We start from the raw sequence: 24,249 nt of genomic DNA on the forward strand, positions 1-24,249 counted from the left end.
ATGGTTTTGCGCACACGAGTCCACTACTCACCACTTCAATACACTACCGAGGATCCACCTCCGTCTTCCTACGGAAGAGCCATCCTCGGCACTCACACTTATCTTGAGGCTTTTAGTAGTTTCCATTTACTTGTCTATGAACTGTATAGGCAACCAAGTAGTCCTTTACCGCGGACGCGGCTATTCGAATAGATCATGTTAACCCTGCAGGGGGTACTTCTTCATACACGCTCTCACCACTTACCGTCGTTTACACGACATGTACTCGGCAACCTTCAAGCGGAAGCCCAACGTGGGTGTCGGCCACGACCTACCTAATCACCTAAGCCTCCAGTCCAGGTTTATCGCCTATTCAGGTTCCATCCGCAGGGAGTCCGGCCGAGGTTTCCCATACGGCCCCGAACGATGTGAACAGGGTTCCCGAGATACCTAACGGGTATTCGGTACACCCGGCCACGTACCTACCGCATCACAGCCCACCCCTACGGTCAGCGCTGTCCACGGCCTCCAGTAGGCTACAAACACCAGAAACTACTTGCAACTCCTGGACGGAGAACTAGGGTGAATAAGAAGCCGAGAGGGTCCATTGGTTTCGGGCCCAATGCATGGTAGTAGCTGATTCTTAAATCACACATACAGATCTCAGTGCTTAAGGTCGGCTTCAATGAAACAACCCACCATGTACTCCTACATGGCCTCTCATCGATACCTTTACCAAATCGTGTTCACCACACCACTCTCATTACCGACATAATCATTTCACTCCAGCCCATCACCCCGATGAACCAGACCTGACACGACTCTAAGCATAGCAGGCATAGCAAGGTAGGAACAACACATACATATGGCTCAATCAACTCCTACACATGCTAGTGGGTTTCATCTAGTTACTGTGGCAATGACAGGTCATGCAGAGGAAATGGGTTCAACTACCGTAGCACACAGCAGTTTGAATCGCGTTGTCTTAATGCAGTAAAAGAGAGCAGGAGCGAGAACATGGGATTGTATCGATATGATCAAATGGTTGGTTGCTTGCCTGATGGTTCGATGCACGGATACGGTTCTTCGTTAGGGTAATCACGGTACTCCTCGGGGACAGATCCTGTCGCAAAGGACATCGATACACAAGCATCACCAAACAATGTGCAACAATATGATGCATGCATGAAACATGGCAATATGAGTGTGTTGGGCTAATGCAACTAAAACCAGAAGTGTTTGAACAAATTTGAATCAAGGATTCAAATTTCAAATTCAAATATGGCCTTTTAAAGTGCCTTTTCTTGTTCTGCTTAAAACATCAATTTAACTTGTTTGATCATGCATGAAAATAGTACAGATGGATAGATTGGATTTTTCTGATCATTTTTCATATATAATTTGTCCAATTTGGAGTTACAGAATAAAAGTTATGAATTTTTGAAGTTTAATTAATATTCTGGAATTTCCTGATTTAATTTAAATCCAGAAATTCAATTACTGCGTCAGCCTGACGTCAGTGTGACGTCAGCAGGTCAACGGAACAGGTCTGGGTCAAACCTGACAGTGGGTCCCGCATGTCAGGGTGATTATTTTAATTAAAACTTAATTAAAACTAATCCTGTTTAATTAACAGGGCTGGGCCCCACCTGTCATTGACTCAGAGGAGTCAACCAGGGCCCACCCGTGGTCAAAGTCAGTGTCGGCTGCCGGCGTTTAGTCGCCGGCGAGCCCGACGCGGCGGCGGAAGTGATTTTGGTCATTTCGGCCACCAAACGGACCGCGGAGACCACCGGAGTGGAGCTGAGGGCAACCCGCAGCTCTTGGCGGAGCCCGTTGGGGTCGGGGTGGCCGGAGTCGACGGCGGCGAGCTCGGCTGCGGCCGCCGGGGTTCGGTCGTGCACGGGAACGGTGCTGGAGCTCGAAGTCGAGCAAAGCGAGGCGCTAGGGATGCTCTACGGGGTTTTGTGAACTCGTTGGACTCGCCGGGGTGACCAAATGGTCACCGGAGCTGCGTCGACGGCGAGCTCGGCGACGGCGGAGGTTCGGCCGTGGTGGGGAGGAGGCTACGGTGAGGGAACGAGGGGAAGGAGAGGGGGAAACGGTGGCGTAGCTCACCGCGGTTGCAGTGGGCGTCGAAGCGGGCTCGGGGACGCGCTGGAGACGGCGAATTCGACGGCGACGGTGGTCGGAGCCCGAAGAGGGGAACGGCGACGTGGCGGCGATGCAGGGCTTCCGGGGAGCTGTGGAGCGGTGGGGAGGAAGAGGGAGTCGAGGCGGAGCTCCTGAGCTAGTCGGGGGAGCGAGGGGTGGTCGGAGACGGTGGCTAAGGCGAACGGCGGCGACGGTGGTGTTCGGCCGGGCGAGAGAGAGAGCGAGGGGAGAGCCGGGGGAGAGTGAGAGAGAGCAGGGAGGAGGCGTGGCGTCGTCCAGGGACACCGAGACGAGGAGGGGAGGGCAGGCAGGCAGGGAGAGAGGTGGCGTGGCGCGGTGGCCGTGCGCGCGCGCCGGCCACACGCCTGGCCGACTGGCGCCAGGAGGACGACGGCGGTGGTGGGCTGGGCTGGCTAGCTGGGCCGGCCAGCTGGCTGGGCCGCACAGGTAAGTTTTTCCCTTTTTTTTCTGTTTCTGTTTTTATTTAATATATCTGCAACTTTGTTGAATTAAATAAAATACCTAGGCAACTCCAAAAATCACCAAACTACTCCTGGTCCATAGTTGGATTATTTCCAACATGAAACATTTTAGTTTGGAGATATTTGAGCATTTAAATATTTTATATTATTTTAAATGCCCAAATTCAAATATTTATGATTTAAATCAAAAACCTTAGGATGGCCTAGGAAAATGTGCACCACTTTTGGCAGAGGTTCTGAACCAAGGCAAAAATGATGGGCATTTTAGAAGGGCATTTCAGGTTCATTGAAAAATTATTTTAGTAACCCTAGTTGGTTTCAGAGGGGACTGGGGGTTCTGTCATCCCCATTTCAAGTTTCTGATGAAAGAGTAAACATGATGCAACACTCTAATGCATGACTAGCTAGGGTGTGACAACTCACCCCCACTCAAAAGAATCTCGTCCCGAGATTTGGGTTCCTCCGCGAAGAAGGCGGGATATTCAAGTCGAAGACGATCCTCCCTTTCCCAAGTTGCTTCATCCTCAGAATGGTGCGACCATTGAACCTTGAGAAACTTGATATTATGACGTCGCGTGGTACGTTCGGCCTGATCGAGGATACGAATGGGGTACTCTCGATATGTAAGATCATCTTGGAGATCAAGCGTTTCGTGGTCCACTTCACGGATAGGATCCGAGAAGCAACGCCTGAGTTGAGAAACGTGGAAGACATCGTGAACTCTGGAGAGGTGCGGAGGTAGTTCCAACTGGTAGGCAACTTCTCCTCGTTTGGCAAGAATGCGAAAAGGTCCAATGTAACGAGGAGCCAATTTGCCTTTGATACCGAAACGATGGGTTCCCTTCAGAGGGGTGACCCGAAGATAAGCCTTCTCGTCAACCTCGAAAGTCATAGCCTTATGTTTTCGGTCATATTGACTCTTTTGACGGGATTGGGCTGTTTTCAACTTTTCACGAACGATACGAACTTGTTCTTCTGCTTCCTGAATCATATCCGGGCCAAAGAATTGTCTTTCCCCGGTCTCTGACCAGTTAAGGGGTGTTCGACATCGTCGTCCATAGAGAACTTCAAAAGGGGCTTTACCCAAGCTAGATTGATAGCTGTTGTTGTAAGCGAATTCGGCAAATGGAAGGCACTTCTCCCAGTCCATTCCGAAAGAGATAACGGAGGCTCGAAGCATGTCTTCTAGAATCTGATTGACGCGTTCCACTTGACCACTTGACTGAGGGTGGAAAGCGGTGCTAAAGGAGAGACGAGTCCCCATAGCATTTTGGAAACTTTCCCAAAATCGAGAGGTGAAAAGACTTCCTCGATCCGAATTGATTTCCAAAGGAACACCATGGAGGGACACTATTCGGGAGATGTATAAGTCTGCCAGCTGGCTAGCGGTTATACTCTCACGAACAGGTAAGAAATGAGCTACTTTGGAAAGACGATCGACCACGACGAAAATAGCATTATTCCCTCTTTTGGTCCTGGGAAAGCCGGTAATGAAATCCATACCAATTTTATCCCATTTCCATTCAGGAATAGCTAAGGGTTGAAGGGTGCCAGCAGGCCGTTGATGCTCTGCTTTTACACGACGACAGACGTCGCAATTTGCAATATACTGAGCAATTTCTCTCTTCATCCTAGTCCACCAGAACCTCTGGCGTAGGTCCTGATACATCTTAGTACTACCGGGATGAATAGTGAGAGGAGATTCATGAGCTTCCTTAAGGATTAATCGCCTTAGGTTGCGCACTTTGGGAACTACTAGTCGATCCCCGAAGTATACGACTCCTTGATCATTAATGGAGAAACAATCCGCAATTCCTTTCTGAATGTTCCTCTTGATGCGGGAGATTCCCGGATCTACCTTCTGTGCTTTGATAATTTGATCCGTAAGGGTAGGTTTTGCCACCAAGGTGGAGAGAAAACCTTGAGGAACAATGTGAAGGTTAAGCTTCCGAAATTCCTCATGGAGAAGCGGTTGACTTTGTTGTAACATCAGGTTGTTACAATAAGATTTACGACTTAGCGCATCAGCCATGACGTTGGCTTTCCCTGGGGTGTAGGTTATTCCTAAGTCGAAGTCAGTGATCAATTCAACCCAACGTCTCTGCCTGAGATTCAAATCCGGTTGGGTGAAAATATACTTCAGACTTTGGTGATCAGTGAATATTTCGCAACGATTACCGAGGAGGTAATGTCGCCAGGTCTTAAGTGCATAGACTACGGCTGCAAGCTCTAGATCATGAGTAGGATAATTCTCCTCATGTGGGTGCAATTGCCGTGAAGCGTAAGCAATTACGTGTCGATCTTGCATGAGAATGCAACCTAGTCCTTGTCGCGAGGCGTCGCAGTAGATAACAAAGTCCTTGGAGAAGTCTGGCGGTACCAGTACGGGAGCAGAGGTCAGGCGTCTTTTCAGTTCCTGAAAGCTGTGCTCACATTGTGGAGTCCATTCGAACTTCTTATCTTTCTTGAGGAGTTCGGTTAGAGGTTTAGCAACTTTGGAGAAGTTCTCGACAAAGCGACGACAATAGCTCGCTAAGCCTAGAAAACTCCGAACTTGCTTGACCGATTCAGGTGGAGTCCAATTAAGGACGGCTTGAACTCGCTCAGGGTTAACAGCAATACCTTTACCAGATATTACATGACCCAGATAGGTCACTTCTGACAACCAGAATTCACATTTAGAAAATTTGGCATAAAGGCGATGCTCTCGAAGTTTCTTCAACACTAGCCTTAGATGTTCGGCATGTTCTTCCTCGTTCTTGGAGTAGATGAGTATATCATCGAGATAAACTACGACGAATTTATCCAAATACTCCATGAAGATTGAGTTCATTAACCGAGAAAAGGTGGCTGGAGCGTTGGTTAAACCGAAGGACATGACGGTGTACTCGTATTGGCCATAACGAGTAACAAAGGCCGTTTTAGGAATGTCCCCGTTTCTGATTTTGATTTGATGGTAGCCCAACCTCAAATCCATCTTGGAGAAGACTGAGGATCCAGCGAGCTGATCATACAGGTCGTTGATCCTGGGAAGTGGATATTTGTTCTTGATTGTGACCAAGTTGACAGGTCGGTAATCTACAACCATCCGGTCCGTACCATCCTTCTTCTTGACGAATAGGACGGGGCAAGCCCACGGAGATGAACTAGGGCGGATGAAACCCTTTTTCAAGGACTCATCGAGTTGTTTCTTAAGCTCGGCTAGTTCTAGAGGTGCCATCTTGTAGGGTCTTCTAGCAATCGGAACGGTTCCTGGAATGAGGTCTATTACGAACTCAACATCCCTGTCAGGTGGAACACCTGGCAATTCCTCTGGAAAGACATCCGGGAAGTCACGGACTACCGGAACGTCCTCAAGGTCTGGCAAAGGGCTGGCGTTAAGAGAATATAATTGTCGCTTGGCTATTCGGGTCAAGACATTGACTATCTTCCCCGAAGGATGGGTGAGTTGAACAGTCCTAGAGAAGCAATCAATTTGGGCATGATGAGCTGACATCCAGTCCATACCCAAAATGATATTAATATCTGAAGATTTAAGGGCTATCAAAGATGCAAGGAAAACAAGTCTGTCGACTTGGATTTCATTTCCATAACTTACCCTAGAGGTCTGCCATCTAGACCCAGGGGTTGAGATTTCCATAGTGGATGGCAAGTCACAGAATGCAACGTTATGCAAACGAGCATAATTTTCAGATATAAAGGAATGAGAGGCTCCTGTATCGAAAAGAACAGATGCCGGGTGGCAATTAACAAGAAGCGTACCGAGAACGACGTTGGGATCTTCTTGAGCTTCTTCGGCAGAGATACAGTTGACATGGCCACGTGAAGCGGTGACCGGTTTAGCATGAAACACTTTCCCTGTCGGCTTGCCACGGCCAACAGCTTTAGCAGATTGATTGGGGTTGGTCTGGGGACACTCACGCATATAGTGACCAGATTCCCCACACTTGAAACAAGTCACGGAACTGGTACGTGGAGGAGCATTATTGGTTGGACCCCCATAGGGCTTGGCTGGAGCAGACTGTTGAACGGGGCGAGGCGCCTGGAAAGATGGCCTCGGTGTGAACCTGGGTGGCAGGGCGGTGTTGGGTACCCACACGCGGCGCTTCTGAGGACCAGCACCGGATGAGGAACCCGTGTCACGTCCATGCTTGCGTGTTGCGTCATAGTCAGTCTGACCAGTTTCAGCACTGATGGCTTTGTTGACAAGTTTCGAAAAAGATGTGCACTCATGCAGACGGAGGTCGCGGCGAAGCTCAGGACTAAGGCCCTTACGGAACCTTGCTTGCTTCTTGGCGTCAGTAGAAACTTCCTCAGTTGCATATCGGGCGAGATTACCAAACTCCCTGCTATAGGCATCCACAGAAAGTCGGCCTTGGGTGAAACTGCAAAATTCTTCACGTTTACGGTCCATGAGACCCTCCGGAATGTGATGTTCACGGAAAGCCTCGCTGAATTCAGCCCAAGTTGTGACATGGCCCGCTGGGCGCATAGCTCCATAATTCTCCCACCATAGACTGGCGGGGCCTTCAAGATGATATGCAGCAAAGGTGACCTTGTCAGCCTCCGCTACCAGCGCGGAACGCAGTTTGTGAGAGATACTGCGAAGCCAGTCATCAGCGTCGAGAGGCTCGACGGAGTGGTGGAACGTGGGTGGATGCAATTTGATAAAATCACTGAGTGACACCACGTTAGCCCTCTGATGGTGTGCTGTATTCTGTTCAATACGCTCCAACAAACGGTTTGTCTCCCGCTTGTTTCTCTCAGCTTCCATCATCACCTCGGCTAGTGAAGGAGGATGAGGCAGATTTTCATTCCTGGCTTCACTGCCTTCGGCCTGCTCTTGGGAAGCAGGGTTAGCGCGCGTGTTGACCATCCTAGGTAGACAAGACAATGATTTAGTCAGGATGGTAAAATTCCGACATAGGATATAGAATGTAAGGAATAACTCGAAATGCAAGATGATCATCCGTATGACATGGTAGATACAGAAACTGCTTCTTTTATTCCATCGTCATACACACCATACAGGGTTTAGTACAAGACCAAACAAGTACTATTACGGTGAAAAGAGGATTACATCTCATCGGAGGCATTCCAAGCTCCTATACATTATTTTTCTACATCTCCGGAAAGAGTACAAACTAGGTCATATCCCACGAGTCACGCAGGACGATAGACGACACAGCTAGTGCGAACTAGTGATACTACTACTAACTCAGACCGATCCGTAGTAGTCCTCGTAGAAGTCACCTCCATAGCCTGGAAGTTCAACATGATCATCCGGAAACAGACGGTCTCGCGGAGCTTGTGGACCATAGGGGCTAGGATGAGGCCTTGGACCAGCAAACGGTGGCCTGCGGGGACCGCGAGGTGGGGTGATGCCTCCTACATCACGCCAAACCATCACGTCTGGCAGAGCAGATCTCACAGGATAGAGATCGCGCATATCTGAATATCCAGCTTGCACCGCCGGTGCGAACCGAGTCAAAGTGGCCCAGTGGTCAGCACGGGTATTGAAGAGCTCTAACCTTAAGGCCCGATTTTCACGGTCCTTATCCTCGAGCATCTCAGCAGTGGTGCGAGTCCGTGAATCCTCCTGAGTGGAGTCAGCATAGATAGCCTGGAGATACCCTTGTGCTCCCGGAAGTGATCCTGGCATATACCGGAAGTCAGAGTCCCGAAATAAACCAGATCTGACTCGCATAATGGTCATCATAGAGTAGGCGGCATCCTGCACAGCCATCTCGATAGTAACCCCGAGTCCATAGGAGCAGTGAAGAGGCTCAGTGGATCCAGGATAAGATGGAAATATCCTGACAGTGCAGAGATACTGGCTTTGATTAAAATCTCGGAATTGCTCTTCGACCGTGTACTCAGGATACCAGCGGTATCCAGCCTCAGTCATTACCCTGACCAACTTAGCAGTATGGCCGGGTACATCTAGGCATCGAGTCAGGCGAACCACTTGATTGAGGTCGCGAGTGGCCATCTGAAAGCACAATTATAATGCAAAGGCATTAGAATTTCTAGCAAAATTTCGGCAGCATAACAGCTGTAAATGCTCAAAAGGATTTGAGACATTTGACAAAGGATTTCGTACACACCCAACATCATCACATCAAGTTCTGAAACCATTCTAACAACATAATGTGGTAGTAGAACTGAACTAGGCTGGTAACCATCAAACTTATAAGGTACTACTGATTAGTAACTCGTGATCCTGATAGAGAGAACAGATCCTAATTCCTTAACCCCCGGTGGAAGAATAGACTGACTCAGATCAGAAAGTCATAAGGTATAAGGAGTAAAAAGAGCCTTACGTTCCATCCCACAAACAATTCCCCTACATATAACTAAAGAATTTCTAGACTCAACATCGACCAGTTTGGCTTGGAGAACCTACAGGCAGTCCGGCTCTGATGCCAACGCTGTCAGGACCCCGACTCGATGTCACATCGATCTAGCTGGTAACACCTCATATCACTTTGCGGCCTCACGCACGGTATCCCCACGGGTGTCGTCTTACCTTTTCCCGGGACCGTTTGCGCCTTTTGGCTCACGTATATGATAGTGTCGCTAGCATCCATATGATAAAGAGCCCGGGCTGACATGACTAGTCGTAAACCCAAAGTGGCACAGACTTACAGGGACAGGCATCCATGACCCAGCTTCGAACGTGTCGGTCATCAGCAAGTGGGTCCGGGCTGTAGCACTGGGCTAGCAGGACTCCGGTAAACCGGGCTGTAGCGGGCTAACAGGACTCCGGTACTCAAAGCGTGACATTTCCCCGAAGGGACAGACACAGGAACGAAGAAGGACACATGCCGGCCAGCCTAAGTGTTCCAGAGCAGTAGCAAGCTACCATGGCTCAGCGGTAACACTAGGAGACATTTCCCGGTAAGAGAGGCTACTAAAGATAAACAACTAGATAGTCAGATCCCACACATACCAAGCATTTCAATCATACACACAATATGCTCGATATGTGCAAATACAACGAAGCATCACAACATGACTCTATGACACAAGTACTTTATTTAAGGCTCAGTGAGCCATACATAACATACACAAAGGTACGGGTCTCACGACCCCACATACAAGTCATACAGTCATACAAACCAGCAGCGGAAGTAACTTGTCTGAGTACAGACAACTAGTAAAATAAAAGAGGCTTGGAAAGCCTAGCTATACTACGTGGTCCTTCACAAGCTCAGGGTCACCACCTGGGTCTTTAGCCTACTCGTTGATGTCAACGTCTACATAGAACCCATCAGAAGGGGTTGCAGCGTCTTCTGTAAAAATGTAGATTATAGCAACATGAGTACAAAGGTACTCAGCAAGACTTACATCAGATCCTACATACATGCATAGTATCAAGAAGGGTTGGTGGAGTTATTGCAGCAAGCCAGCTTTGACTCTTGGCTAGACTATCCTACGATACTCCAACTTGAAATGGTTTTGCGCACACGAGTCCACTACTCACCACTTCAATACACTACCGAGGATCCACCTCCGTCTTCCTACGGAAGAGCCATCCTCGGCACTCACACTTATCTTGAGGCTTTTAGTAGTTTCCATTTACTTGTCTATGAACTGTATAGGCAACCAAGTAGTCCTTTACCGCGGACGCGGCTATTCGAATAGATCATGTTAACCCTGCAGGGGTGTACTTCTTCATACACGCTCTCACCACTTACCGTCGTTTACACGACATGTACTCGGCAACCTTCAAGCGGAAGCCCAACGTGGGTGTCGGCCACGACCTACCTAATCACCTAAGCCTCCAGTCCAGGTTTATCGCCTATTCAGGTTCCATCCGCAGGGAGTCCGGCCGAGGTTTCCCATACGGCCCCGAACGATGTGAACAGGGTTCCCGAGATACCTAACGGGTATTCGGTACACCCGGCCACGTACCTACCGCATCACAGCCCACCCCTACGGTCAGCGCTGTCCACGGCCTCCAGTAGGCTACAAACACCAGAAACTACTTGCAACTCCTGGACGGAGAACTAGGGTGAATAAGAAGCCGAGAGGGTCCATTGGTTTCGGGCCCAATGCATGGTAGTAGCTGATTCTTAAATCACACATACAGATCTCAGTGCTTAAGGTCGGCTTCAATGAAACAACCCACCATGTACTCCTACATGGCCTCTCATCGATACCTTTACCAAATCGTGTTCACCACACCACTCTCATTACCGACATAATCATTTCACTCCAGCCCATCACCCCGATGAACCAGACCTGACACGACTCTAAGCATAGCAGGCATAGCAAGGTAGGAACAACACATACATATGGCTCAATCAACTCCTACACATGCTAGTGGGTTTCATCTAGTTACTGTGGCAATGACAGGTCATGCAGAGGAAATGGGTTCAACTACCGTAGCACACAGCAGTTTGAATCGCGTTGTCTTAATGCAGTAAAAGAGAGCAGGAGCGAGAACATGGGATTGTATCGATATGATCAAATGGTTGGTTGCTTGCCTGATGGTTCGATGCACGGATACGGTTCTTCGTTAGGGTAATCACGGTACTCCTCGGGACAGATCCTGTCGCAAAGGACATCGATACACAAGCATCACCAAACAATGTGCAACAATATGATGCATGCATGAAACATGGCAATATGAGTGTGTTGGGCTAATGCAACTAAAACCAGAAGTGTTTGAACAAATTTGAATCAAGGATTCAAATTTCAAATTCAAATATGGCCTTTTAAAGTGCCTTTTCTTGTTCTGCTTAAAACATCAATTTAACTTGTTTGATCATGCATGAAAATAGTACAGATGGATAGATTGGATTTTTCTGATCATTTTTCATATATAATTTGTCCAATTTGGAGTTACAGAATAAAAGTTATGAATTTTTGAAGTTTAATTAATATTCTGGAATTTCCTGATTTAATTTAAATCCAGAAATTCAATTACTGCGTCAGCCTGACGTCAGTGTGACGTCAGCAGGTCAACGGAACAGGTCTGGGTCAAACCTGACAGTGGGTCCCGCATGTCAGGGTGATTATTTTAATTAAAACTTAATTAAAACTAATCCTGTTTAATTAACAGGGCTGGGCCCCACCTGTCATTGACTCAGAGGAGTCAACCAGGGCCCACCCGTGGTCAAAGTCAATGTCGGTTGCCGGCGTTTAGTCGCCGGCGAGCCCGACGCGGCGGCGGAAGTGATTTTGGTCATTTCGGCCACCAAACGGACCGCGGAGACCACCGGAGTGGAGCTGAGGGCAACCCGCAGCTCTTGGCGGAGCCCGTTGGGGTCGGGGTGGCCGGAGTCGACGGCGGCGAGCTCGGCTGCGGCCGCCGGGGTTCGGTCGTGCACGGGAACGGTGCTGGAGCTCGAAGTCGAGCAAAGCGAGGCGCTAGGGATGCTCTACGGGGTTTTGTGAACTCGTTGGACTCGCCGGGGTGACCAAATGGTCACCGGAGCTGCGTCGACGGCGAGCTCGGCGACGGCGGAGGTTCGGCCGTGGTGGGGAGGAGGCTACGGTGAGGGAACGAGGGGAAGGAGAGGGGGAAACGGTGGCGTAGCTCACCGCGGTTGCAGTGGGCGTCGAAGCGGGCTCGGGGACGCGCTGGAGACGGCGAATTCGACGGCGACGGTGGTCGGAGCCCGAAGAGGGGAACGGCGACGTGGCGGCGATGCAGGGCTTCCGGGGAGCTGTGGAGCGGTGGGGAGGAAGAGGGAGTCGAGGCGGAGCTCCTGAGCTAGTCGGGGAAGCGAGGGGTGGTCGGAGACGGTGGCTATGGCGAACGGCGGCGACGGTGGTGTTCGGCCGGGCGAGAGAGAGAGCGAGGGGAGAGCCGGGGGAGAGTGAGAGAGAGCAGGGAGGAGGCGTGGCGTCGTCCAGGGACACCGAGACGAGGAGGGGAGGGCAGGCAGGCAGGGAGAGAGGTGGCGTGGCGCGGTGGCCGTGCGCGCGCGCCGGCCACACGCCTGGCCGACTGGCGCCAGGAGGACGACGGCGGTGGTGGGCTGGGCTGGCTAGCTGGGCCGGCCAGCTGGCTGGGCCGCACAGGTAAGTTTTTCCCTTTTTTTCTGTTTCTGTTTTTATTTAATATATCTGCAACTTTGTTGAATTAAATAAAATACCTAGGCAACTCCAAAAATCACCAAACTACTCCTGGTCCATAGTTGGATTATTTCCAACATGAAACATTTTAGTTTGGAGATATTTGAGCATTTAAATATTTTATATTATTTTAAATGCCCAAATTCAAATATTTATGATTTAAATCAAAAACCTTAGGATGGCCTAGGAAAATGTGCACCACTTTTGGCAGAGGTTCTGAACCAAGGCAAAAATGATGGGCATTTTAGAAGGGCATTTCAGGTTCATTGAAAAATTATTTTAGTAACCCTAGTTGGTTTCAGAGGGGACTGGGGGTTCTGTCATCCCCATTTCAAGTTTCTGATGAAAGAGTAAACATGATGCAACACTCTAATGCATGACTAGCTAGGGTGTGACATTATGGGAAAAAGCTTCAACCTGATAAGCTCGAGCCCAAATCGTAGAAATGTGTCTTCATAGGATACCCAAAAGAAACTGTTGGGTACACCTTCTATCACAGATCCAAAGGCAAGATATTCATTGCTAACAATGGATCCTTTCTAGAGAAGGAGTTTCTCTCGAAAGAAGTGAGTGGGAGGAAAGTAGAACTTGATGAGGTAATTGTACCTTCTCCCGAACTGGAAAGTAGTTTATCATAGAAATCAGTTCCAGTGATCCCTACACCAATGAGTGAGGAAGCTAATGATGATGATCATGAAACTTCAGATCAAGTTACTACCGAACCTCGTAGGTCAACTAGAGTACGGTCCGCACCAGAGTGGTACGGTAATCCTATTCTGGAAGTCATGTTACTAGACCATGATGAACCTACGAACTATGAGGAAGCGATGATGATCCCAGATTCCGTGAAATGGCTTGAGGCCATGAAATCTGAGATGGGATCCATCCATAAGAACAAAGTGTGGACTTTGGTGGACTTACCCGATGATCGGAAAGCCATAGAAAATAAATGGATCTTCAAGAGAAAGACGGACGCTGATGGTAGTGTTACTATCTACAAAGCTCGACTAGTCACAAAAATGTTTTTGACAAGTTCAAGGTGTTGACTACAATGAGATTTTCTCAAACCGTAGTGATGCTTATTTTCGTCCGGATCATGTTAGCAATTGCCATATTTTATGAAATCTGACAAATGGATGTCAAAACTACATTCCTTAATGAATTTATTAAAGAAGTGTTGTATATGATACACCCAGAAGGTTTTATCAATCCTAAAGGTGCTAACAAAGTGTGCAAGCTCCAACGATCCATCTATGGACTGGTGCAAGCATCTCGGAGTTGGAATAGACGCTTTGATGAGTTGATCAAAGCATATAATTTTATACAAACTTGCGGTGAAGCCTGTATTTACAAGAAAGTGAGTGGGAGCACTACAGCCTTCCTGATAATTATATGTGAAAGACATATTGTTGATCGGAAATGATGTAGAATTTTTCTGGAAAGCATAAAGGAGAGTTTGTAAGGAGTTTTTAAGATAAAGACCTCGGTGAAGCTGCTTACATATTGGGCATCAAGATCTATAAAGATAGATCAAAACGCTTGATAAAGATTTTTCAATGAGTACATACCTTGATAAGATTTTGAAGTAGTTCAAAATGGAACAATCAAGGAGTTCTTGCTTGTGTTGCAAGGTGTAAAGTTGAGTAAGACTCAAAACCCGGCCACAGCAGAAAACGAAAAGAGAATGAAAGTCATTCCCTATGCCTCTGCCATAGGTTCTATAAAGTATGTTATGATGTGTACCAGACCTATTGTGTACCTTATGATGAGTTTGACAAGGGGGTACGATAGTGATCCAGGAGTGGATTGGTGGACAGCAGTCAAAGTTATCCTTAGTTACCTAAGAGGGCTAAGGAAATATTTCTCGGTTATGGAGGTGATAAAAGAGTTCGTCGTAAATAGTTATGTCGATGCAAGCTTTTACACCGATCCGGATGACACTAAGTCTCAATCTGGATACATATTGAAAGTGGGAGAAATTAGCTAGAGTAGCTCCATGCAAAGCATTGTAGACATAGAAAATTTGCAAAATACATACAGCTCTGAATGTGGCAGACCCATTGACTAAACTTCTCTCACAAGCAAAAACATGATCACACCTTAGTACTCTTTGGGTGTTAATCACATGGCGATGTGAACTAGATTGTTAACTTTAGTAAACCTTTTGGGTATTGGTCACATGGCGATGTGAACTATGGGTGTTAATCACATACAAATGTGAACTATTGGTGTTAAATCACATGCCGATGTGAATTAGATTATTGACTCTAGTGCAAGTGGGAGACTGAAAGAAATATGCCCTAGAGGCAATGATAAAGTTGTTATTTATATTTACTTATATCATGATAAGTGTTTATTATTCATGCTAGAATTGTATAAACCGAAAACTTAGTACATGTGTGAATACATAGACAAAACAAAGTGTCCATGTATGCCTCTACTTGACTAGCTCGTTAATCAAAGATGGTTATATTTCCTGACCATGGACATGTGTTGTCATTTGATGAACGGGATCACATCATTAGAGAATGATGTGATGGACAAAACCCATTCGTTAGCTTAGCATAATGATTGATAATTTTTATTACTCTGCTTTCTTCATGACTTATACATGTTCCTCTAACTATGAGATTATGCAACTCTCGAATACCGGCGGAACACCTTGTGTGCTATCAAACATCACAACGTAACTGGGTGATTAAAAAGATGCTCTACATGTGTCTCCGAAGGTGTTTGTTGAGTTGGCATAGATCGAGAATAGGATTTGTCACTCCGTGTATCGGAGAGGTATCTCTGGGCCCTCTCAGTACTGTTTATCACTATAAGCCTTGCAAACAATGTGACTAATGAGTTAGTTGCAGGATGAAGCATTAAAGAACGAGTAAAGAGACTTGCCGGTAACAAGATTGAACTAGGTATGATGATACCGATGATCGAATCTCGTGCAAGTAACATACCGATGACAAAGGGAACAACATATGTTGTTGTGCGGTTTGACCGATAAAGATCTTCGTAGAATATGTAGGAGCCAATATGAGCATCCAGGTTCCGCTATTGGTTATTGATCGGAGATGTGTCTCGACCATGTCTAGATAGTTCTCGAAACCGTAGGGTCCGCACGCTTAACGTTCGATGATGATTTGTATTAAGAGTTATGTGTTTTTATGACTGAAGTTTATCGAAGTCCCAGATGAGATAACGGACATGACGAGGAGTCTCGAAATGGTCGAGACATAAAGATTGATATATTGGAAGGTTATGTTCCGACACTGGAAATGTTTCGGAAGAGATAGGACATTTTTTGGAGTACCGGGAGGTTACCGGAACCCCCCAGGGGAAGTAGTGGGCCTTAATGGGCTTTAGTGGAAAGGAGAGGAGGGCCGCAGGGTGGTTGCGCCCCCCCCCCCTTGGCAGGTCCGAATTGGACTAGGAGGGGGTGGTGCCCCCCCTCTTTCCTTCTCCCTCTCATACTCCTTCCCTCTCTCCCCTCTTGGAAAAGGAAGGGGACTCCAACTAGGATTGGGAATCCTAGTCGGACTCCCCCTATAGGCGCACCCTCCTGGCCGCCGACCTCCTCCCTCCCTCCTTTGTATACGGGGGCAGGGGGCACCCCAAAGCACAACAGACAACATTGTCTTAGCCGTGTGCGGTGCCCCCTGCACCGTTTACTCCTCCGATAGTATCATCGTAGTGCTTCGGAGAAGCCCTACGCGGATCACATCATCAACACCGTCATCACGCCGTCGTGCCGACGAAACTCTCCCTCGGCCCTCTGCTGGATCAAGAGTTTGGGGGACGTCATCGAGCTGAACGTGTGCTGAACACGGAGGTGCCGTGCATTCGGTACTTGGATCGGTTGGATCGTGAAGATGTTTGACTACATCAACCGCGTTAACTAACGCTTCCGCTTTCGGTCTACAAGGGTACGTGGACACACTCTCCCCCTCTCGTTGCTATGCATCTCCTATATAGATCTTGCGTGATCGTAGGAATTTTTTTGAAATTGCATGCTACATTCCCCCAACAGCTAGGCTCGTCAAGTTTAACCCGAGTATTCCGCATGTGCAAAACTGTCTTGCACCTGTTGTATGTGAACGTAGAGCCTATCACACCCGATCATCACGTGGTGTCTCAGCACAAAAAACTGTCGCAACGGTGCATACTCAGGGAGAACACTTATACCATGAAATTTTAGTTAAGGATCATCTTATAATGCTACCGCCGTACTAAGCAAAATAAGATGCATAAAGATAAACATCACATGCAATCAAAATATGTGACATGATATGGCCATCATCATCTCGTGCTTTTGATCTCCATTTCCAAAGCATCGTCATGATCTCCATCGTCACCGGCTCGACACCTTGATCTCCATCGTTGCATCATGGTCGTCTCGCCAACTATTGCTTCTACCACTATCGCTACCGCTTAGTGATAAAGTAAAGCAATTACATGGCATTTGCATTTCATACAATAAAGAGACAACCATTAGGCTCCTGCCGGTTGCTGATAACTTTTACAAAACATGATCATCTCATACAATAACATATATCACATCACAAGCATGCCCTGCAAAAACAAGTTAGACGTCCTCTACTTTATTATTGCAAGTTTTACGTGGCTGCTACGGGCTTCTAGCAAGAACCGTTCTTACCTACAGCACAAAAACAACAACAATGAGTTATCAAGTTTGCTGTTTTAACTTTCAACAAGGACCGGCCGCAGTCAAATTCGATTCAACTAAAGTAGGAGAAACAGACACCCGCCAGCCACCCACCAGCCACCTTTATGCCGCCATCCTCCCCTCACCTCAGATGCTCCTCTCCCATCTTCGGCGCCAAAATAGACCCTACACGTCGTCAATCTAGGAATAAGAAATCATCTTCCTGTGGTCGCGGCATCGGCGTGCCTCCGACGGTGGTGGTTGGGTTGGGTGGGGATCGAGCAGAGCAGAGCAGGCAACGGGCTCTGCTTTCTGCTCTCTGTTTTTTTCCTTCCTCATAACGCACTTTTTTTGAGAAAACACACTTTTTTTTTAAATAGCGTGCTTGGTGCTCGCTGCTACAGCCCATGAATCCCAAAACCACCACCACCAGACCACCAAGGCCTGCCTACACTCATCAAAAAAATAAACAAAGCCCAAGACCCAGAGTGCTAAGCAGCCTTTTTTGCATGTGCATGCAACCACCATGGCTTTTTTTGCATGCATGCAACCACCATGGCTTAATTTGCTGAAAAATCAAATGCCATTCTTTTTCCTCCTCCTGCAGTGAAGAATGGAATGACATTCCGTTACGACGCAACTACCAATATGGCCGACATCTCGAAACATACAAGAGAAACCTCGGAGATGTGCAATGTGATTTTAGGGAGTATGCACCCGTGATGAACAGAGTGGTAATTTTTGTCGAAATGCAGACAAGCCGGCAGTAGGATGATGTTGACATGGTCATTCTCGCTAACTTATTTATGGTCCTTGCATTTGTAGGCCGCGAAGCTGAACAGAAACATTTTTGATGGCTCAAATGCGCTAAGTTTTGACCCCGGAACCCTGGAGGATGACAACAAGCTGAGGGGAGTGATGAAGATAACTTTAAGCCTCATAGCATTCTATTCGAGCAATCCCAATTTTGATCCATGCCATGTTCTTACTTACTTACAACTCTAAACTCGATCCAAGCCATCTTCTATATTTGTTTTTGTAGAAGACCATGAACCGTTGCCGCAGGCTAGCGGGCATGCTTGGGTGCGCTGCCTCGGTTGACATGCATGTTCCTCCTTCTGGTCGGTCGACACGTGCCCTAGCTTCCTCAAGCCACGCCGGCGGAGGTTCCTCGAGCCATGCCGCCTCGTCGTCTCGCCTTGTTCACGAGACCGATGAAGAAGAGGACGAGGAGGAAGAGGAAGAAGGGGGAGAAGAGGAAGGAGGTGACGGCGAAGAAGACGATGAGGGAGATGAGGAGGAGTACGACGACAATGACGGACCTCCACCGACTCAGCCAACCCAGGCGAAGAGGGTATCTCATCCGCACCAGGATATTTTGAGCCCATCACCGTTTCAGAAACTAGTTCCTCGTCGTCGCCCAAATAAGCCGGACGAGGGCCGCTCGAAAAGGAACAAGGAGTGTGTCGCCAAGAGGGGGAGGGGGAGGAACTAGTGATGTTGAACTTGCTAACTTAAAGTAGTTGTGTTATGTTGAACTACTCGGTGTCGTGTTATTGCTACCTATGTTACTAATTGAACCTATTTGATATGTTGAACTTATTGGATACATCGATTTACTATCTATAATGTGTGAGGTCATCATATTTTCATATGCAAACACTTTGTTGGTGTGTTTATCTATCAGTGTTTAATTCAAATGGTCAAGTTATTGTAAAAAAAGTTAGAGAAGAGCCTACCGCCAGACAACACGGCGGTAGGTATTCACAGCTACCGCCAGGTACCCTGGCGGTAGCCTGCGTAAACCTATCGTACGAAACTCTCCATTTTCAGTCACAGAACTCTGCCACGCCAGCCGCACCCTACCGCCGTTGGGCGTGGCAGTAGGGTGTGAAACCCTACTGCAGAAACATCCCTGCTTTCTGTCACAGAACTCTACCGGACATGCAGGAGCCCCATACCCTACCGCCACCCCTCGCGGCGGTAGCTTTAGCCACCCTACCGCCGTCTCTTGCGACGGTAGGACAGTTACGAGACGTCAGCCCAGTATCGGCTGGTTGACGGGGGCTGTCGTCAACCTACTGCCGGTGCGCATGGTGTGAGCCTGTTTAAGCCTACCATCATGGTCCTTGGCGGTAGGAAAAAGATCATATCATGAAAACTTTTGTAACTGGGTCGGGTCCGGCTAAACGTGACCACCAAAAAGGTCAAAGGCACAAAATTTAGCCTCCGTCGCTCCACTGCCTCCGGTCCATCTATCCGCGGTAGTTCAGTGGTACCGAATGCACAGTAGCCTCGACAACTGCCACACAACACGTAGTGCGTCCCTCCACTGCAGGAAGCACTGTTCAGCTGCATGCCGCGTCCGTCAGCCCCGCCGAAGTGCGCGCCAATGGTTTCCCACGCCGAGCCGACGATCGGTGGTCACGCACGCCACCCAACGGCGCCAGTTCCGCCACGCAGATCCATCGGCCACGCACGCGCCCCTTTCCCCTAGGTTCACCTCCCCTTCGCCCCCACCGCAACGTGGCCACGCCAGCCCCCAACTACCGGCCGCCATCCCCCTCCCTCACCCCCACGCAACGCAGCGCGGCAAAAGGCTCCCCCGGCCTCCACGCCACGCGTCCCCTCCTCCCACGACCGACCAACCTCCCACCGATCGCGACCGCCCCTCACCACGTGTCCCTCCCCATCCCTCCACCCGCCTCCCCACGTCCATGGCGCCTACCCTCGCCCGCTGCCATGCGGGTCACCGAGCACCCATGGCCCCGCCGACCATGACCCCTCGCTGCATGGGCCGGTCAGAGCGGCCGGAGTAGAATAACCCCGTGATATTTCCGGGCGGCACAGGAGGCACAGCCCATGTGGAGCGGGCCCCGCGGGCATCAATAAAGAAGCTGTCGCGGCGGGCTGTCTCGCCGCGGGCCGCCACGTGTGTGCTGGGCGATAACACCGGCGTCGCCGCCGTTAGCTTCAACCTCCCCGTGGGGCCAAGATTGCGAGCACGTGTCGTGATCTGCCCGCCGGGCGCGCCCACGCGTCCAGATCAGGTGGAGACGGACGGTGAGCACGTCACGGACTCACGGCGACGGTAGCTATCGGGCGCTCCCGGCATGACGGCGACGGGCACCCTCGCTCCCCTTCTTCTACCGCCCCACCCCGCGTGCGTGAGGTTCGTTTCGGCTCGCGCCTCTGCCGCTGCTTAGCTTCTACTGCTGCCATTCGAGCTGGGAACGCGCGCGAAGGCGCTGTCGTCGTGTGTCGAGGTGTTTCGTGTAGGCCTCTGGAGTTCCGTCGCCGACGTGCGGCGGAGGGTGGTGGGAATCTAGGGCGGCGTCGGGGTCGAGCGAGCGAGTAGTTTCCAATGGCCGAGATCTGCTGCCAGGAAGCCAAGTCGCCGCCGGCGACCGCGGCCACGGTGGCCACGGTCTCGGCTTCGGCGGCCGCCGCGGCCGTCGCCTCGTCGGTGATGGACAGGCGGCGCCGCAGGCTGGAGCTGAAGCGTTTCCGCCTCGCGAGCGACCTCGAGCAGTCGGCCGCGGAGTACGCCGGCGCCCGCAAGCGGCCGAGGATACCGCGCACGGTGTCTGGCCCGTGCCCCGACGCTGCCTCGGCGTCCGAGAACACGGAGCGTTACCCAAGGTTCGGGTTCTCCTCTGTATGCGGTCGTCGTCGCGAGATGGAGGACGCCGTCTCCATCAGGCCGGGTTTCCTGCCTGGCTCCGGCAAGTCCCACTTCTTCGGCGTCTTCGATGGCCACGGCTGCTCACACGTACGTCGAACTCTCCTTTCATATGAGCGCAATTCGTGTTGTTTCTGCACAAGAGAATGGTGCTGATGACATGGTTTCGTGTCATCAGGTGGCGACGACGTGCCAGGAGCTGATGCATGAGGCGGTGGCGGAGGAGCACGAGAAGGCGGGGCCCGGCGAGGAGCCTACGTGGAAGGAGGTGATGGAGAGGAGCTTCGCGCGGCTGGACGAGCGGGCCGCGAACTGGGCGACCACCCGCAGCAGCGAGGAGCCCGCCTGCCGCTGCGAGCAGAAGATGCCCTCGCGGTGCGACCACGTGGGATCCACCGCCGTCGTGGCCGTCGTCAGCCCGACCCAGCTCGTCGTGGCCAACGCCGGCGACTCCCGTGCCGTCCTTTCCCGCGCTGGCGTGCCTGTTGCACTCTCCGTCGACCACAAGGTATGTATACCCTCGCGTCACCGCGCATGGCACGCTCTGTTTCGACGCGAATTGTCCATGACCTTACGTGGTTTACTTTCCTCAGCCTGACCGGCCGGACGAGCTGGAGCGCATCCAGGCGGCGGGCGGGCGCGTCATCTACTGGGACGGTGCCCGGGTGCTCGGCGTCCTCGCCATGTCCCGAGCCATAGGTGAGTTTTCTAGTTCAAATTTCGCTCTCGTCAGGAGCTTTGCTCTGCCTCCGGGGTCCCGATCCGAGCCTAACTTGACTTGTACGCGCGCAGGGGATGGCTACCTGAAGCCGTTCGTGACGGCTGAGCCGGAGGTGACCGTGACGGAGCGCAGCGACGCCGACGAGTGCCTGATCCTGGCCAGCGACGGGCTGTGGGACGTGGTGACCAACGAGATGGCGTGCGACGTCGCCAGGGCGTGCTTCCGGAGCAACGGCCCTCCAGAGCCGGCCACGGCTCAGGCGCAGCCGAGCGGCGAGGCCAAGGCGAGCGAGGGGGTGAGCAAGGCGGAGTCCGACCGGGCGTGCTCCGACGCGGCCATGCTGCTGGCGAAGCTGGCGCTGGCGCGGGGGAGCTCCGACAACGTCAGCGTCGTGGTCGTGGATCTACGCCGGGGATCGTGATTCTTGGAGCAGAATTCGTGCTCCATGATTGCTTCTCGTTATCCTATTTTTTTAATCCATGCTAATTTCTTTCTCTCCTCGTTTCTGAATTTATCTTTGCTGCCTCGATGTGGTAGTATAGATCTAGTAGTATAGTTTCTAATTCTGCCCGCCAAAAAGAAGTTGAACAGATAAGCTCAGCTGCTTCAACTGCATCGTGCTACATACACGAAGATATTCGAGATGTTGTTAACAAGTCGATACGCAGATCTTTATTTAGCCCTAAGCTATTCATATCCATCGTACGTACACGAGATAAGCGCGAATTAGGTGGATCGTGACGACGGAAGCTGGCCGCCACTCGCGTCTTACTCCTGACAACTCGTTGATATTCGTGGGTGGGTGATCGCCTCGTACCGTCGTAGGATCGGAGCAGAGAAAAGTCGAAGAACAGATGCTGATCTAGTGTCTATCTATGCACTGTGCGTGGGGCTAAGCTGTACTGAACCCGAATGAAAACGTGCCCCCCTTTTACTGCACGATTTTTCTTCAGTGGGACAACAAAAGGACGCTGATAGAACGGGATGAATGATGCTGGGGGGCTACGTGTCGAGGCCTGTCGCTGTCGTCCTCCCGATGCGTTTCTGTTGGGGGGTGTCGTGGGGAGAAAGAGAAAAGTCTCCACTGACCCCGGGGCGTACACGTCCCGAGTTAGGCGCCGGGGCATTATTGAGCCAGCCCTCCGCGGCACACCCACCGCCACCGGTCCCGTGGCCGCACTGCACGCGTCGACGCGCACTGCTGCGCCGCACGACGCGACCCGGCTGGAAAAGGGGAGGGAGGAAGGAGGGGGATTGTAACGTGCCGTGCCGTCGGTGACTGTTTGCTGACTCGATCTGCACTTGTTTATTGTTGATGAAGATCCCTTCGCGTAACTCCACGGATGGATGCCATCGGCCTTGGCGTGGTTGCACAGCGTGTAGCTCTAGCGCGGCGCACGGTCGGGGAGGGAGGAGAGAAGGCTCCTGGAAGTGGCGGGCACGGTATCTGGGCGTAGGGTTGACACCAAAGGGTGCGCGTCGCCGTCCCGGAATCTATCAATGGGAGATGCCGCACGATCCACCGGCGGTACGGCGGCGGAGAAAGGAAGGGCCGCGACGCCGATGCGACGGGAGGGGAGCGAAGGGCGCTCGGATCGCAAAAGCGGATTCGGAGGCGGAAAGAGAAAAAGGTGCTTGGGACACGGCGACATCGGAGGACGTACGGCCGGTGGAGCTTCATCGGCGACGCATGGTTTTGTTGCTCGGCGACTCGGGAGACTGGCTATCTCGCCACCGGATTTGATTGGTCGATCTTGCCTCCACATGCGCTGTCTACCGAGGAAAGATGGTGCACAGGAGTTCAATCTGGTCCACATCGTGGTTTGCTTCGGCGAGAATCTTGCGCTTTTTTGCGGGTGCTTGTGATTTTTCCTGTGCTTTCTTTGCGTTTGGGCCCATTCGGGGTAATACCAATGGACCCGCGAGTGGCTGCTTTCTGCTGCGGGTGACTCCCCCAAATGGCCAAATCCTATTCAGCGCCGTCGGCGTCATTTATACTTGTTCCCACAAACTGGCCCACACCCACTTCCACCTTGGGGTCGGCCCATTTAGCCTTTTTTTCTTTCTCGTCCGCAAATAGCGCACGCGCTAGGTTTCCGGGTCAACCGATCCACTTTGTGTTTTTTCTGACCAGTTTTTGGGCGGTTTTTTCCAGGATGAGTTTTGTACGGTATTTCTTTCTCCATTCCTGTTTTTGTTTTATCAAATTCGTGAAACATTTCACAAATTGTGAACCTTATTTTTTGAAATGTTGTGAAAATTTTCAAACCATTTGAACCTTTTTTTTAATTCATGGTTTTTATTTTCTTTTTGAGAACCTTTTCAGATTACGATTTTCCAAGTCTTGAACTTTTCTTCTAACTCATAAACTTTTCTCAAATTTACGAACTTTTTCCAAAATTTCCTTTTTTTCATATCTGTGGAAATTCTATCAATTTACTGAACCTTCTTTATTTTGTAAACTTTTCTCTTTTCCTGA

General features: G+C 50.2%; 1 protein-coding gene across 1 annotated transcript; it reads left to right on the plus strand.

The window, feature by feature from the left end:
* The first annotated feature begins 20,278 nt into the window (after nucleotides 1-20,278).
* Nucleotides 20,279-22,470, plus strand: LOC123071396 (probable protein phosphatase 2C 9). Its single transcript, XM_044494938.1, has 4 exons — nucleotides 20,279-21,139; nucleotides 21,228-21,557; nucleotides 21,643-21,748; nucleotides 21,842-22,470. The coding sequence occupies exons 1-4, from the start codon at nucleotides 20,732-20,734 to the stop codon at nucleotides 22,189-22,191; spliced, it is 1,194 nt and encodes a 397-aa protein (XP_044350873.1). The 5' UTR covers nucleotides 20,279-20,731; the 3' UTR covers nucleotides 22,192-22,470.
* The last annotated feature ends 1,779 nt before the right edge of the window (nucleotides 22,471-24,249 follow it).

The sequence above is a fragment of the Triticum aestivum genome, chromosome 3B (assembly GCF_018294505.1).
Source record: "Triticum aestivum cultivar Chinese Spring chromosome 3B, IWGSC CS RefSeq v2.1, whole genome shotgun sequence".
NCBI lineage: Eukaryota > Viridiplantae > Streptophyta > Magnoliopsida > Poales > Poaceae > Triticum > Triticum aestivum.